Here is a 14,004-nt window from a genome sequence, read left to right as displayed (position 1 = left end):
TACGTTTTAAGTATCATAAGTGTTCAAACAATTTTGTAAAAGGGAGTGTAGTTGTTTGTTGTTATGTATTGAGTGTGTGTTGTTTTGGATATCAGTATCTAACTCGGATTTCTTTGCATTTGAATTGAATGAGAAACAGTTTGGTGACGATGCGGAGAGAGAGAGCATTGTTCCTCCTACTGCTACTTCTACTCCTACATCTCCACCACCATATCTGTGCTTCCAAGGAAGAGCAAGAACACGTTTGTCCCCCTTCTTCCTGTGGCAAAATCACCAACATAAGTTATCCATTTCGATTAAAAGGCGACCCAGAAATCATATCTTCTACCAAGACATTCACTGGGAAGCAGAAGCCCTTTTAAAGGACGCTATTAAAGAACAGATGAAACTCTTTTTATCCCAGGAACAAGTAGAAAAAAATTGATGAATCATTCAATAATTTTGTAATTCAATTTTCCAATTTTTATAATTAGTATCTTTTAATATGTTTTTATTTCATTTGAATATTATATATAATAAATTCAAATCAAAATGTAATAAATCAAAAAAAATAGAAGGACCAGGTTGAAATTAGATATGCAAACAACTTGCGTCCAATAGGATTTGAACCTATACCTAAGGTTTAGAAGACCTCTGTCCTATCCATTAGACAATGGATGCTTCTATTTTATATTTGATTCTTTAACCTTTTTAACTAAACCTTATTAAAAAGATTAAAGAATCAAACAAATATAAAGAATTCTAGAAATTATAAAATAAAATAAATAAAATATTTAGAATAAAAGAAAAAATAAAATAAAAAAGATAAATCAATTGAATATAATTGAATATATATAACTAAAACTAAATTAAGAAATGAAAATGAAGAATTGACAAATTCTTTAAGAATTATAGATTCATTCTCGAAGAAAAAAGATAGATTTAAATAGAATAAAATAGAAGCGGGTAGCGGGAATCGAACCCGCATCGTTAGCTTGGAAGGCTAAGGGTTATAGTCGTCGTTGATTCATCATTTTGATTTAACGTCTCTAATTCAAAACTGAACGTGAAACTTTTGTTTCATTCGGCTCCTTTACGGAATGAAGAGATGGACAGTAAAAAAAATTGACCCATAACATCTATGTCAGCCTTTTTGTATGAATAAGTTTCAAATATCTTGCTTTTTAGATGATCCCTCTAGAAGAACAATATTCTAACAATCTATGTTTTTTTCTAGTTACTTCGTTCTCTATTTCTATTTCAGAAAATCTTTAGGAAAAGAAGAAAATTTTCGTATCTCATAGGAATATATTATCTTATTTTGGTTTTATCTCATAGGAATCTATCCGTATCTCTTATTTTTTTTTAATTACAAATATTTTTACAAATATTTTTTTTTGAATAAAATATATTCAAATAAAGAATTTTTCTTCAATATTCATGGGAATAAAAGAAAAAGAGCTCGACTAGGTACTGGTCGGGCTCATTGGTTGTAGAAAAAGAAAAAAAGAAAACTAAAATATATAGAATAATAAAAAAAAGATAGATAAGATAAAAAAGAATAAAAAAAAGCAAGTCTCTTTTTTTTAAGCTCCCTTTTTGTTCTTCTTGTTTATGTGATATAACATAAACAAAGTAATTCTTTTTTTTTCAATTGGGGAGAGATGGTTGAGTGGATTGTAGCGTCGAATAATCCGTTGTACAAATTCTTGTACCGAGGGTTCGAATCCCTCTCTTTCCGTTGATAATTTGGTATTTTTTTTTGAACTTGTTTTTTTTTTTTTTATTTACTAGTTAAAGATGTTAAAATAGAGAAAATCCTAAAAATATTTCAAAATTCCGCACAAGCAAGAAAACACAGAATCCACTTTTTTCTTATTCTATTCTTCACGTCCTGGATTACATCCTGGATCGTTAGATAGGAATCCGAAGATGAAAAGAGAAACGAAAAATATCACTACTCTCTTTCCGTTGATAATTTGGTATTTTTTTTTGAACTTGTTTTTTTTTTATTTACTAGTTAAAGATGTTAAAATAGAGAAAATCCTAAAAATATTTCAAAATTCCGCACAAGCAAGAAAACACAGAATCCACTTTTTTCTTATTCTATTCTTCACGTCCTGGATTACGTCCTAGATCGTTAGATAGGAATCCGAAGATGAAAAGAGAAACGAAAAATATCACTACTGTATAAACAAAAGGTTTTAGAGTAAGCATTATGAAATCTCCAAGATAATTAAAAAACGACAAAGAAAGAGAATAGATTCTCTTATATTACAACATATTTTGTTTCTTTTAATACTAAGATACTAAGTTTCTAAAAAATGAAGTTTTTTTAGGATATGAGGAGAGATATATGAGTTTCGAAAATGAATTGATAGTAAGAGTAGATTATTTTATTACAAATTATCAATAATTCTTTTAACCAAAAATCCTTTTTTTCTGTAATCTAGGTATTCGATTGGTGAGAGGTTCCAATCGAATAATCAGATTAGGTTTTTTCAATTCAAAATACGTAAATGATGAGAATGTCCTTTTTTTTCCTATATATTGAAAAATTTCAATATTGGAATCCAGAAGTCACACTGTAAGACTTATATGATCTTATAAATTGTTAAAATGTTCGAGTTTTAGTTTTCTGATAAATTCTGAATTTTTTTACGACATTATTCAATTTAAAAATCTCATCGAAAACTTACAGCAGCTTGCCATCAATAAAGTTCATTTAACGTAACCATCTTTGCCTCTCCCGATGTAGCATAAACAAATCAAAATATCTCAAAATGTAAATAAATTTTTAGGTTGATATATGCATTATATGTCTAACCGAAAAAGATGCTATGCTTGTTTACATCGTTTTATCTAGAGTTTTCAAAATGGGTTGAACCTGCGAGCCAACTTGACTTATCACGGATTTGATTTAAATTGGGTTGAATTGTTTTTACAAATTCTTGACTCACCTAGAAACCTACTCATCCGGGTTGAATTGTGGTGAACCAGGTTAGCACAGCAACCCACAAATAAAAGGTCACACAAGTTTTTTTTTATTAGGTTAAACTTTGCATTTTTGTCATGTTAGGTTGTTTTTTTATGGCAAACACGTAGATAATTTATATTTTTTTTATTTTGGTGTGTATTTGGATTGTGTTAAAGTTTATTTAGATTTTAATTAGAATTAAAATTTATTTTTGACTAAAAAAATAAAAAAATTATATTTTTTTAATTAAGTGAACATGTGAACCAATCTGTTTAACCCACCAACCTATGGTGGGCTGGGCCGGGTTGGAATTTTTTTGGCTCGCTAATAAGTGAGTTGGATTGGGTTGGCTCGCTAAGTGATCAACCCGTGGTAGGTCGAGTCGGGTCAGGTCGGGTTATCCATTTTGATAGGTCTAATTTTATTGTATGTTTTTTTATTTTTTAGTATGTTTTGCCAATTTTTTTTTCTATAATTTACAGCTTTATAAAGTTAATAAACGTACATTTACATCTCATAATATTACGTTTAATCTTCAACCGACATAAAAACCTAAAATAAGATAGGTAAAAAACTTTTTTGTATCAGTGTGATTATGTAATTCATCACTAATTTGTTTGAGCTGATGGGTAAATCTAATTCTATTTATTTGAGCTAACACTAATTTGTTTATTTTTAATATTTTATTTTTGTTAATCAAATACATAATATTTTACATAGACTTATAAATATTTTGATTATTATGAAATTTTATTTATGTGTAATTATGTAATATTTTATATAATTATTTAACTTTGATTTCATTATGTTTTGATACTCTAATTTAAAACATGTAAGTATATTTTTTTTATAAATATTTAACATTAAATGTTTTTTTTTGTCTATTCGGTAATATCATAATTTTTTTCGTGCTTTTTTAAAAAAATTAATGAATTAATATTAAATTTATATATTGGGATGAGATAAAGAATTTATAGCCATTGAATATAAAAAGAAATATAGGTATGAACTTAACTCAGATGAAAATAGAATAATAATCCAGCTCGTCTCTGCGCTGTCCGATCCCCCTTCGAAAAGTGAGTTATATTTGTCCACATACGTACTAATGAATAATTATTAAGTAGTTATATGTACATTGTCATTTGACTGCGTCAATGATGTATTTGCATGTAAAGTGTTTATGTAAGACAAACCTGTTGGAATTTGTGGCTCTATAAACAACCTTACAACACGTATAGTATTCTTTTCTCCAAAGTCTTCACATGTGGTGGAAATTTTAGCCCTTGAATAATTTGCAGATATTTTAAAGTAGAAAAAAAGAAATTCAAATGTATTATGTAAACATTATATTCAGGTTTTTGTCGTTATTTAAATAAGTCCTGAACTATTTATTCAATTTGGCTCCCAAACTAATTCTCTACAAATTATTTTAGACAGCATGTAAATAAAAGCTTCGAGTTAGAAGAATTTAGGATGATTTTAGAAACTCGAAGAAGTCCATTTAAAAAAATTAAAAAAATTACATGATTAAATAGCTAATAAGAATTGACAACGAGTATTTAAAAGTTTGTATTCATTAAAATGAGATGTGAAACCAAATAGACACCGCATTTCTGAGTCAAAGTCTACGTTTTAAGTATCATTTATGTCTTGAAACAATTTTGTTGTTATGTATTGAGTGTGTGTTGTTTTGGATATCAGTATCTAACTCGGATTTCTTTGCATTTGAATTGAATGAGAAACAGTTTGGTGACGATGCGGAGAGAGAGAGCATTGTTCCTCCTACTGCTACTTCTACTCCTACATCTCCACCACCATATCTGTGCTTCCAAGGAAGAGCAAGAACACGTTTGTCCCCCTTCTTCCTGTGGCAAAATCACCAACATAAGTTATCCATTTCGATTAAAAGGCGACCCAGAGAAGTGCGGTAACAAAAGGTATGAGCTTGGTTGTGAGAATAATGTTACGGTGTTGTATCTGTACTCTGCAAAATACCATGTGGAGGCAATAAACTACAAGAACTACACAGTGAGAGTGGTTGATCCTGCACTTCAACTCCATAACTGCTCCTCCCTTCCTCTCCGTTCTCTATCTCGCTCCAATTTCTCTGATACTTACGATTACTACACGGATCCATACCAAGCCGGTCTAAGTTCATATGAAAATAGGGAATATCTGATTTTCGAGCATATAGTGTTTCTGAGTTGTAACCATTCGGTGAGAGAGAATGGGAAGTTTGTGAAAACAGAAGAATGCGTGAAGTGGGACTCAAAGGGCTATGCATATGCTGTTGGTGGTGACCTGAAAGCTGCAGACATGGAAGTTGGGTGTGACATAAAGCTTGTTGCTCCGACATCTTTGAGGACTTTCAATAACCATTCCTACACTTCCATGCACTGGAGCTTGGCCTATGGATTTGAGATTTCTTGGGTACAACTCGCATGTGATAATTATTGTCCAGATGGATTCTGCTATTTCGACTCTGCGAGCCAGAATCTTGATTGCCGAAAAGGTGAGTTGGATCTCAATTAAATTTCATGAAATTATTACATATCTTATTTTAAATGAAAAACTTATAATTGACTAGTTTTATCACCTACCATTTTAATTTATGCAAACTTAATTATATATAATTTTTTTATTTGCGAGTATAAAATCTTAGCCTTAATAACTTTCTATTTAAATTAATTCGTTCATTCAGAGTGGCATAAGCCCGTTATTATACTCCTTACTCATGTAGCTTTAATCTTCTAAAAAAAAAAACCAATTGAATTAAGTGAATATATAGGAGGTACACAATTCGTTACTTCTACCGATGTGAATTTCTCGTAATCATCCCTTGAAAAATTTAAAGTGTTTGATCCCTTTAACATGCCACATCACTTCACTTTCTACTAACAGTCTTTGTACGATTTTTCTAATTTTGTCTAGTTTTCTTGTTAAGTTGATTTTTTTTATTCTGCTGTAGCATAGTTTTATTTATATTTTTAATTTCTTTAATTGATAATCGATTGTCTTCAATTAACACTTTACATAATTATACATATTCAAATGATTAGGAAAATCATATTTCACCTATTAACCACTTCTGAGAATTTTTCGAAACAAAGGTTGAATCATTTTATTAATAATTCAACCAACTTTTCCAAAGAAATATGATATTTTTTATCTTTTATATTTACATGCATTTATAAGAACCTGTGCATTAAATTAACATTTATTATCTTTAAATAAATAAAAAGTTGTTAAACTTGTTTACCACTATAACCTTTTCATATGAAAACGGTCTTTTCATTAATAACTGTTGAGATAATCAGAATTCTAAAGTTGATCTTTTCTTTGATTCCAGGGTTATTGGGGGCAGCAATTCTAGCAGCTGGTAAGATCTTAATTTCTCAATGCTTTAAGTACAAGAGGAGTAGAGCTTTTGACAATGACTAAAATAGACATTTTAACAGTAGTTCTAAAATTATCATTAATAGAAATGCTATTCAAATAATAAAACATTTGACCACGGTTAATGATACAATTCTCTGTATTTTTCTAAAAATTTTCAACCACTTTGGACCAGTACCGTTTATGATTAAACCGGTGTATTTTTTTAATTTTCTTTTATTTTTAAACTTTTCACATCTCTCCGTAATGATGGTTATTTTTGATGTTTTGTCGAAAGTAATATATCATCATATTTATATGATAACTTGTTGTATGTATACTTTTTTTAGTATTTGTTTTGATTTTGATAAGGGATAAAGAAATAATTGCTTTTATCAAACTTTATTTTAATTATGATGGAAAACTTTTATTTTGCACGAGTATGAATATAAATACGAGTAATATTTAATATTTTTAAATTAAATGGAAATTGATATCGTAATTATTTTCTGTTTTAAATTAGTAAAATATTTCTAATTTATTAGATAAGCTAAAAAATATACTTTTATTATTTTATTTCATCATGATTTAATATATATATATATATATATATATATATATATATATATATATATATATACTCCACATTTTTTATTTCTTTTAGTTGTTTGACTCGTCATAAAATTCATTCACATCTCTAAAATATTTTTTTCTCTTATTACAACTTTTGTGTAATTAATGTTCAAATGTAATTATGTTCAAATGATATATGTCAATTAAATATTTTTTATTTTTTACATTTAAATATTTCTACTCTTTTTTAATATTTGTATTTATTGTATATTTTCTTTCACATGAGAATGTTTAACACTATTAATTTAGGTGTTCAATAGCATAAACATTTTATTTATTAGATAATATAAAAAAATTATCTTTGTATTCTATTATTATTAATTTTTGTTACACTTTTGTTTCGCTAAAACCATTTTTATTATCTATTAATTATTTGACTAGGTTGATATTTAAAAACTTTTCTTAGATTTCTACGATTTTTTTCATCTTATCATATTCTTAATTATACATTTGTTGATGGCTGCTAATGATTTAAACGGTGTTAGCAAAAAATGACTCAATTAAACAAAATTGACGAAAATTGAGACCTATTTGAACCCAAAACCAAAATTATGACTTATTTGAAAAAACTTGACGAAAATTGGGACCAAAAAAGTATTTTAATTTTATTTTTATTTTCTAACTTATTATCATATGTGTAATTTTATTACTATAATTGTATAAATAAATTTTATTTATTATAATATAATAATTTAATTGTCATGAATATTTTTTTTATCACATTCATTTAAAATATTTTTAATTTAAATATTTTTTTACCTTTTATATTTTGCTAAAAAAATTATATTTAATAACTAGGTAACATTAATGTTTACAAATTTAATAAATATTTTGACTCTCATGAAATTTTATTTGATATTTTAATTTGAAATGTTTATAATTATAATTTGTTTCTAAATATTTGACATTGAAGAAACAAAAATACCCTCCTTTTAATATTGATAATTTGATAATATTATATTTTCTTTATTGTAAATTTTTATTATTTTATAAAAATTAATTAATTGATATAGAAAATGGATACGGGTATGGGTACAAATATATCTCTGTTACTTAGTGGGGATAGGAATGTGACAAAAATTCTATACTCGTTGTTTTTTGGTATGATGATGAAATTTTCTCTCCGGCGATGAGTATGTGATAGCGAAATTCATCTCCACTTTGCCCCATTGACATCCCTACTTAGAACACATCAATGTTAATAGTGTCAAAAATGGAATTTATTATTATTTTTTATGCTATAATTAATTTTATTTTATGAATGCAAATTTTGTTTTAAAAAATACCTTATTATATCACAATATAAATGTAATGACTTAGGTAAAAATTTCTTGCAGATATTGGAATTTATATTTCTCTAGCATGGGCTTACAAAATTTTGTTTGGATTGCCATTCTTAATTGTGATTTTTATATGTAAATGGAGGAAAAGACATGCATCAACGTATGTGAATATTGAAAACTACCTTGAACAAAATCATTTGGCACCTATTAGATATTCATACAAGGAAATTAAGAAGATGACCAGAGGTTTTAAAGAGAAATTAGGTGAAGGAGGATTTGGCTTTGTCTTTAAGGCAAAGTTGCGGAGCGGACCTTTTGTGGCAATCAAAATGTTAGGTAAATCTAAAGGAAATGGACAAGATTTTATAAATGAAGTTGCAACCATTGGAAGGATACATCATCAAAATGTGGTACAATTAATTGGATTTTGTGCTAGTGGCTCAAAGCGCGCTCTTGTTTATGAATTCATGTCCAATGGATCTCTTGATAAACTTATATTTTCAAGAGGAAGTATAGATTTAAGCTATAAGAAAATATATAATATATCAATTGGAGTGGCTCGTGGAATTGCTTATCTCCATCATGGGTGTGAGATGCAGATTTTGCATTTCGATATCAAACCCCATAACATCTTACTCGATGAAAACTTTATCCCAAAGGTTTCTGACTTTGGATTAGCAAAGCTATATCCAATAGATAATAGCATTGTCACAATGACGACAACAAGAGGAACTATTGGATATATGGCTCCAGAATTGTTCTACAATAATGTTGGAGGAATATCTCATAAAGCCGATGTTTATAGCTTCGGAATGTTGTTGATGGAGATGGCAAGCAAAAGGAAGAATCTAAATCCCCATGTAGAACACTCAAGTCAACTTTACTTTCCCCTTTGGATCTATAATCATATTAGAGAAGAGGAAGATATAGATATAAAAGATTTGACTAAAGAGGAAAAGATAATAGCAAAAAAACTTATCATAGTTGCTCTTTGGTGTATACAATTGAAACCAAACGATCGTCCTTCAATGAACAAAGTAGTGGAAATGCTTGAGGGAGGCATTGAGGACTTGGAAATTCCTCCAAAACCTACTTTATTTCCTGATGAAATGAGTTTAGAGGATCAAACAACTAGCTCTATCTAAATGATTTTGAATGAATTCATCTAGTAGTGATTGAAATTAAGGTAGTTGAAGGTTGTAGGATTGTAAGGAGAAGAAGGTTGCATGAAGAAATGGAGAGAATTCACATTGCATCGGTGGAAAAGAGAAAAAGAGGAACAAGGTGAATTAAAATGAAATTTTATATTTGTTGTTCATTTAAACAATGAAAACCATGTTTTTATATCTACAATATCTATTGTTGCATTTTTATTGTACCTGTTATTTAAATAATAAATGTAAATGTATTTCAATGTAAAATTAACACGTTAAAATATTTAACATAATTGAGTTAAAAAAGACTTTATCTATTTATTTTTAAGGTTTTGGGGACCAAAATATATCAAAGTTTAAGACAGGGAAGAATTCCAATTTCGCGTCAAAGTTCAGGGACTAAAAACATATCTAACCCATCATCCTATTTTATACCTTGAAGAGGATTATAGTATCTCTTTAGTTGCATTCAAATAAAAAAATTCAAAATAGCAGGAACTTTATAAAATCTGGAAGACTTTATGCTCCAGTTGTATTAGAACTGAGGCAAAAAGGCTTTATGCATCAGTTAGTTGGACAACCGAGGGTTAAAAGTTCGCTAAAATTACAAAATTAGCACTGCGTTTGAATATGCTTTTGTTTCCTGTAACCAAGGCATAAAGGGCAATTTAAAAGCCCGAATCTGCACTAGTGTAAATCTAATTCAAACAAAAAATCAAGCTATATATGATAGGGGAAGTCATCATGATATATAAATATTGTTTGAAATCTTATATATGTTGGTTTTTCTCACTGTTTTTCAGATCCTTAAGCTTAATAGTTATGAGTACAACAATAAAACAATGGATGTTGGCATCATGAAATCAATGGATGTTGACTTCATGAAATCAGGGGGAGATTGTTAGCATAAAATTATTTTGGTGCATAGAAATTTGATGAAGATATGAAAGAATGATACAGGTTTGATGAAGATATGAAGAATTGATGAAGGTTGATTGATCTAATCAAGCTTCAAGTGGAAATTGAACTAGACTAAATGCAAAGTTCTTCAAGCTTGAAAATGGAGCTTCACTTGAAGACTATTTGACATAAAATAGGTTTCTTGTGTCTGGTTGTAGCCCTTCAATTTGTTAAAATGGTTTTTAATAGGTTAAATGACTTGTTGTTATAGTTTTGCAAGTAACATATTTGATTGACTGAAATATTATTTGATCGACTGAAATATTATTCAATCAGCTGATTTCACTTAGGTTAAGTGAAATCAACAAATTGAACATAGTGAAGCATTCTATTTGACAATGCATAATAAAGTTGATAAGTTTGATAAATACTTAGTATTTGTGCTTATTAATCTTTAGGCTTAAATAGTCATTTGATCCTGGTTTTGGTCAAGTTTTTTCAGTTTGGTCTTACTTTTGAAATTGTTTTTAATTTGGTCCTACCTTTCGTTAATTTCATTCAATTAGATCATTTTCCTTAACTCCGTCTAAATAGTTAATGGAACAGTTGCAAGCATGGTTCATTTTTATGACGTGGAGTACTGTTCAATGACGTGGCCGTTATTTTACTATGTTGGCCTTTTAATTTTAATTAGAGAGTTTTAGGGTTTATAATTTGTCAAATTGAGTTTGGGGATTCATTAGGATTTGGGGATTTCTTTGAATTGGATGATAATCAAACCACACTTAAGATCTAGTTATAAAAAACACACAGTACAATATTTTTTCTTCTATGTTCATAAAATAAAAAATTAATATACAAGCTCATTAAATAAATTATTAAACTAATATTTCACTATCATGTGATACAAGAGAGAATTACCTTCTCCTTTATTTCTTCGAGAATGGAAGACAACAACTTATATATGAGAGCAAAAATAGTAGATCTTTTTCTCTTTAGAAACAAAAGAAAATAGGTGAGAATGGGAGATGAGAACAATTCGTGAGAAACTCAAGTCATATAATGGAACTACAGTTAAAATCCGGTTATAAGAAAACACATAGTAAGATACTTTTACTTCTATGTTCATACAATGAAAATTAATATAAAAGAGACTTATTAAATAATTGTTTTAAACTAATATTTCATGATCAAGTAAGATGAAAGAATTACCTCATTCTTTTCCTCCTCGTGAATGAAAGAGAACAAAGTGAAATAAGAGCAAAAGAATAGATATTTTTCTCTTCAAAAACAAAATAAAACATGTGAGAATAAAAAATGAAAATGATTTATAAGAAGCTCAAACCATAATGAAAAATAATAATAAAAACATCTTGATAAATATTTTTATTATTTATTTTTTATTATGTTTGATTTTATATTTTATTATTTATTAACATTAATTATTATATTTATAAAAGAAATAAAATATTTAATTTAATCATCATTAACTTATAATATATTGTCTAATATCTATAATATAAAAAAATTTAAAATACCTAAAATATAAAAAAAAATCAAAATTTTGGGGGGGGGGGCCATGGCCCCTCCTTGCCACAACATCCGCCACTGTCTACAAGAATGTTTCTTGGTATATGTTTTAGTGTTTCTTGTGTGATTCAAGAAACTGGGTAGTGTGATTTGTATTTTCAAGAATTCAAGTATAATAATTATTGTAGATTCTCTTGTGTTAGTCGAAGATCAAGCTAAGATTGTCTTGATCATCTAGATATAGTTCCATTGGAATGAATCACTAAAAAAATTTGTGTGCATTGAAATAGTTGTACTTACATTTGTCACTAACATTAACTATTAAAACAATTGGTTTCTAATTAGAAAATTGGTCTCTAAATGTATTTTCGATCACTAAAATTAATTATTATTTAAGTGTTTAGAATCTAGGTCGTCTTATATATAACTCAAGCAGTGGTGGAGCATAGTTGAGGCAGGGAGGGGCCACCCCCCCCCCCCCCCCCCCCTCATTCTTTTTCAAATTTTTTAAATATATATCTTTTTAAATTAGATCATAGTATATTGAAAAGTTAATAAAAACAAAATTAGATATTTTTTTATTTCTATTATAGAGTTAACATTTAATGTTAATAAATTGTAAAATATAAAATCAAATATAATAAAGAAAATAAATTATTAAGATAATTTTTATTTTCTATTCTAATTGTCTTTTTAGTTTTTCACATGTTGTATTTATCTTTCACCTTTACCTAATTTCATTTTGTTATGTTACGAAGAAAAAAAAAAGTTAAGAAAAAACTTATTATCTCGCCCTCATTTTTTATATCTTCTCCTTCTATTCTTAAAAAAAGAAAAAAAATAATTTTCTCTCGTCTCACTTGGTAATGAAATTCGTTTAATATTTACCACTATCTTTTTATCTCATTACCCTTTTGTATATATATATATATATATATATATATATATATATATATTATAGACAATTTTTAATTGTGACTTGTTTATCATAAATTTTTAGTAATTATGTCTCTCAATTATTGGTTATATTATGATAAATTATTTTTTAGTCTTAAATTTATTTTTTAAATAGGTATATTAATGAAAAACAAAAGAATAAATTCATTTTTTAAAATTGATAAAAAATGAGTGAAGATAAAAATATGACAACATTGTTACGCATACGATGGACAATCCGTTAGATAGTATAGTTTGTTTTATAATTATAGCTATACTAAAGTATTATTCATTTTCATCGAATGGGTATCAATAATATTAAATATAAAAATTTGAAGTATATTATTTTGGTTCCCCATAAATTTTGATCAAGATCCGCCACTTAATTCAAGATGACGAATTATCATGGTCAAGGTCTAACCATACAATTAATGATATTTTGACATTGTATTTTGCAGATCTTTGTTAAATTCTTCGAAACTGTACTCATCCAGAGGTGGCGTCGGTTAGAGAGCGAGCTAATAGGGACAATAGGAGTTTGAATCCGAGATGGGGGAAGCTGTGGTAGAGAAGAAGTGATTTCAGCTAAGGGACGAGTTGATGGATGTAGGGGAAGCTCGGGGTAGAACCGAGGTGCTGGAAGGGGGCTCAGAGGTAGTTGAGGCCCGATATTATCGGGAGAGTACATAATATGGAGATTTAGAGAATATTTTTTGGGAATATTCGAGTAGGTTTTTAGGGAGAGGTTGTTTGTTATTATTTTAAAGAGATATTTTAGGAGAAAATAATTTTATTGTTGTATGCTATCTATAAATACAAGCGGGATTCCCATGGTCAAGGGATGGATAATTTTTTGACCTAGGACATTGAAAGCAAGGGCAAATTATTATTCTAAAATTCTCTTGTTTTTGGTTAAGAATTACACAATAATTTTCTTGACCAAAAGAGAAACACACTTCTAATTTTTGAATTTTCCAAACCCACAACTTCAAAAGTGTGGTGGAATTTTGGTTTACGTGTGTGGAGTTGCTTCCGTAAGTTTTTCCATTTTTTTCTATTTTTACACATAATACTATAGAAAAGGTAAGTCAACGACTGATACATATCAGTGAGACAATACTTAAAGTTCATTTAACGTAACCATCTTTGCCTCTCCCATGTTGATGTAGCGTCAAGAAAAAATATATTTCAAAATGAAAATAAATTTTCAGCTAGATGCGTTATATGTCTAACTGAA

The 14,004-nt window shown here is 28.1% G+C and overlaps 1 protein-coding gene and 1 non-coding gene across 4 annotated transcripts; one reads left to right on the top strand and one right to left on the bottom strand.

The window, feature by feature from the left end:
• The first annotated feature begins 56 nt into the window (after positions 1–56).
• Positions 57–10,692, top strand: LOC114194004 (LEAF RUST 10 DISEASE-RESISTANCE LOCUS RECEPTOR-LIKE PROTEIN KINASE-like 2.1). 3 transcript variants are annotated; one of them, XM_028084027.1, is made up of 4 exons: positions 57–303; positions 4,866–5,468; positions 6,306–6,335; positions 10,362–10,692. In XM_028084027.1, exons 1-4 carry the CDS (start codon positions 129–131, stop codon positions 10,376–10,378), a joined length of 825 nt encoding a protein of 274 aa, XP_027939828.1. In that variant the 5' UTR covers positions 57–128; the 3' UTR covers positions 10,379–10,692. The 3 variants fall into 3 exon arrangements, with proteins under 3 accessions (XP_027939828.1, XP_027939827.1, XP_027939829.1); XM_028084026.1 differs by lacking the exon at positions 57–303 and having other exon boundaries at positions 4,569–5,468; XM_028084028.1 differs by lacking the exon at positions 57–303 and having other exon boundaries at positions 4,569–5,468; positions 10,205–10,692.
• TRNAR-UCU lies at positions 589–660 on the bottom strand. The gene has a single exon. It is a non-coding gene; the product is annotated as a tRNA-Arg (tRNA).
• Positions 10,693–14,004: the final 3,312 nt, after the last annotated feature.

The sequence above is a fragment of the Vigna unguiculata genome, chromosome 8, assembly GCF_004118075.2.
Source record: "Vigna unguiculata cultivar IT97K-499-35 chromosome 8, ASM411807v1, whole genome shotgun sequence".
Taxonomy (NCBI): domain Eukaryota; kingdom Viridiplantae; phylum Streptophyta; class Magnoliopsida; order Fabales; family Fabaceae; genus Vigna; species Vigna unguiculata.
Note: the sequence above shows the minus strand (reverse complement) of the source record. Positions and strands in the feature narration are given on the sequence as shown.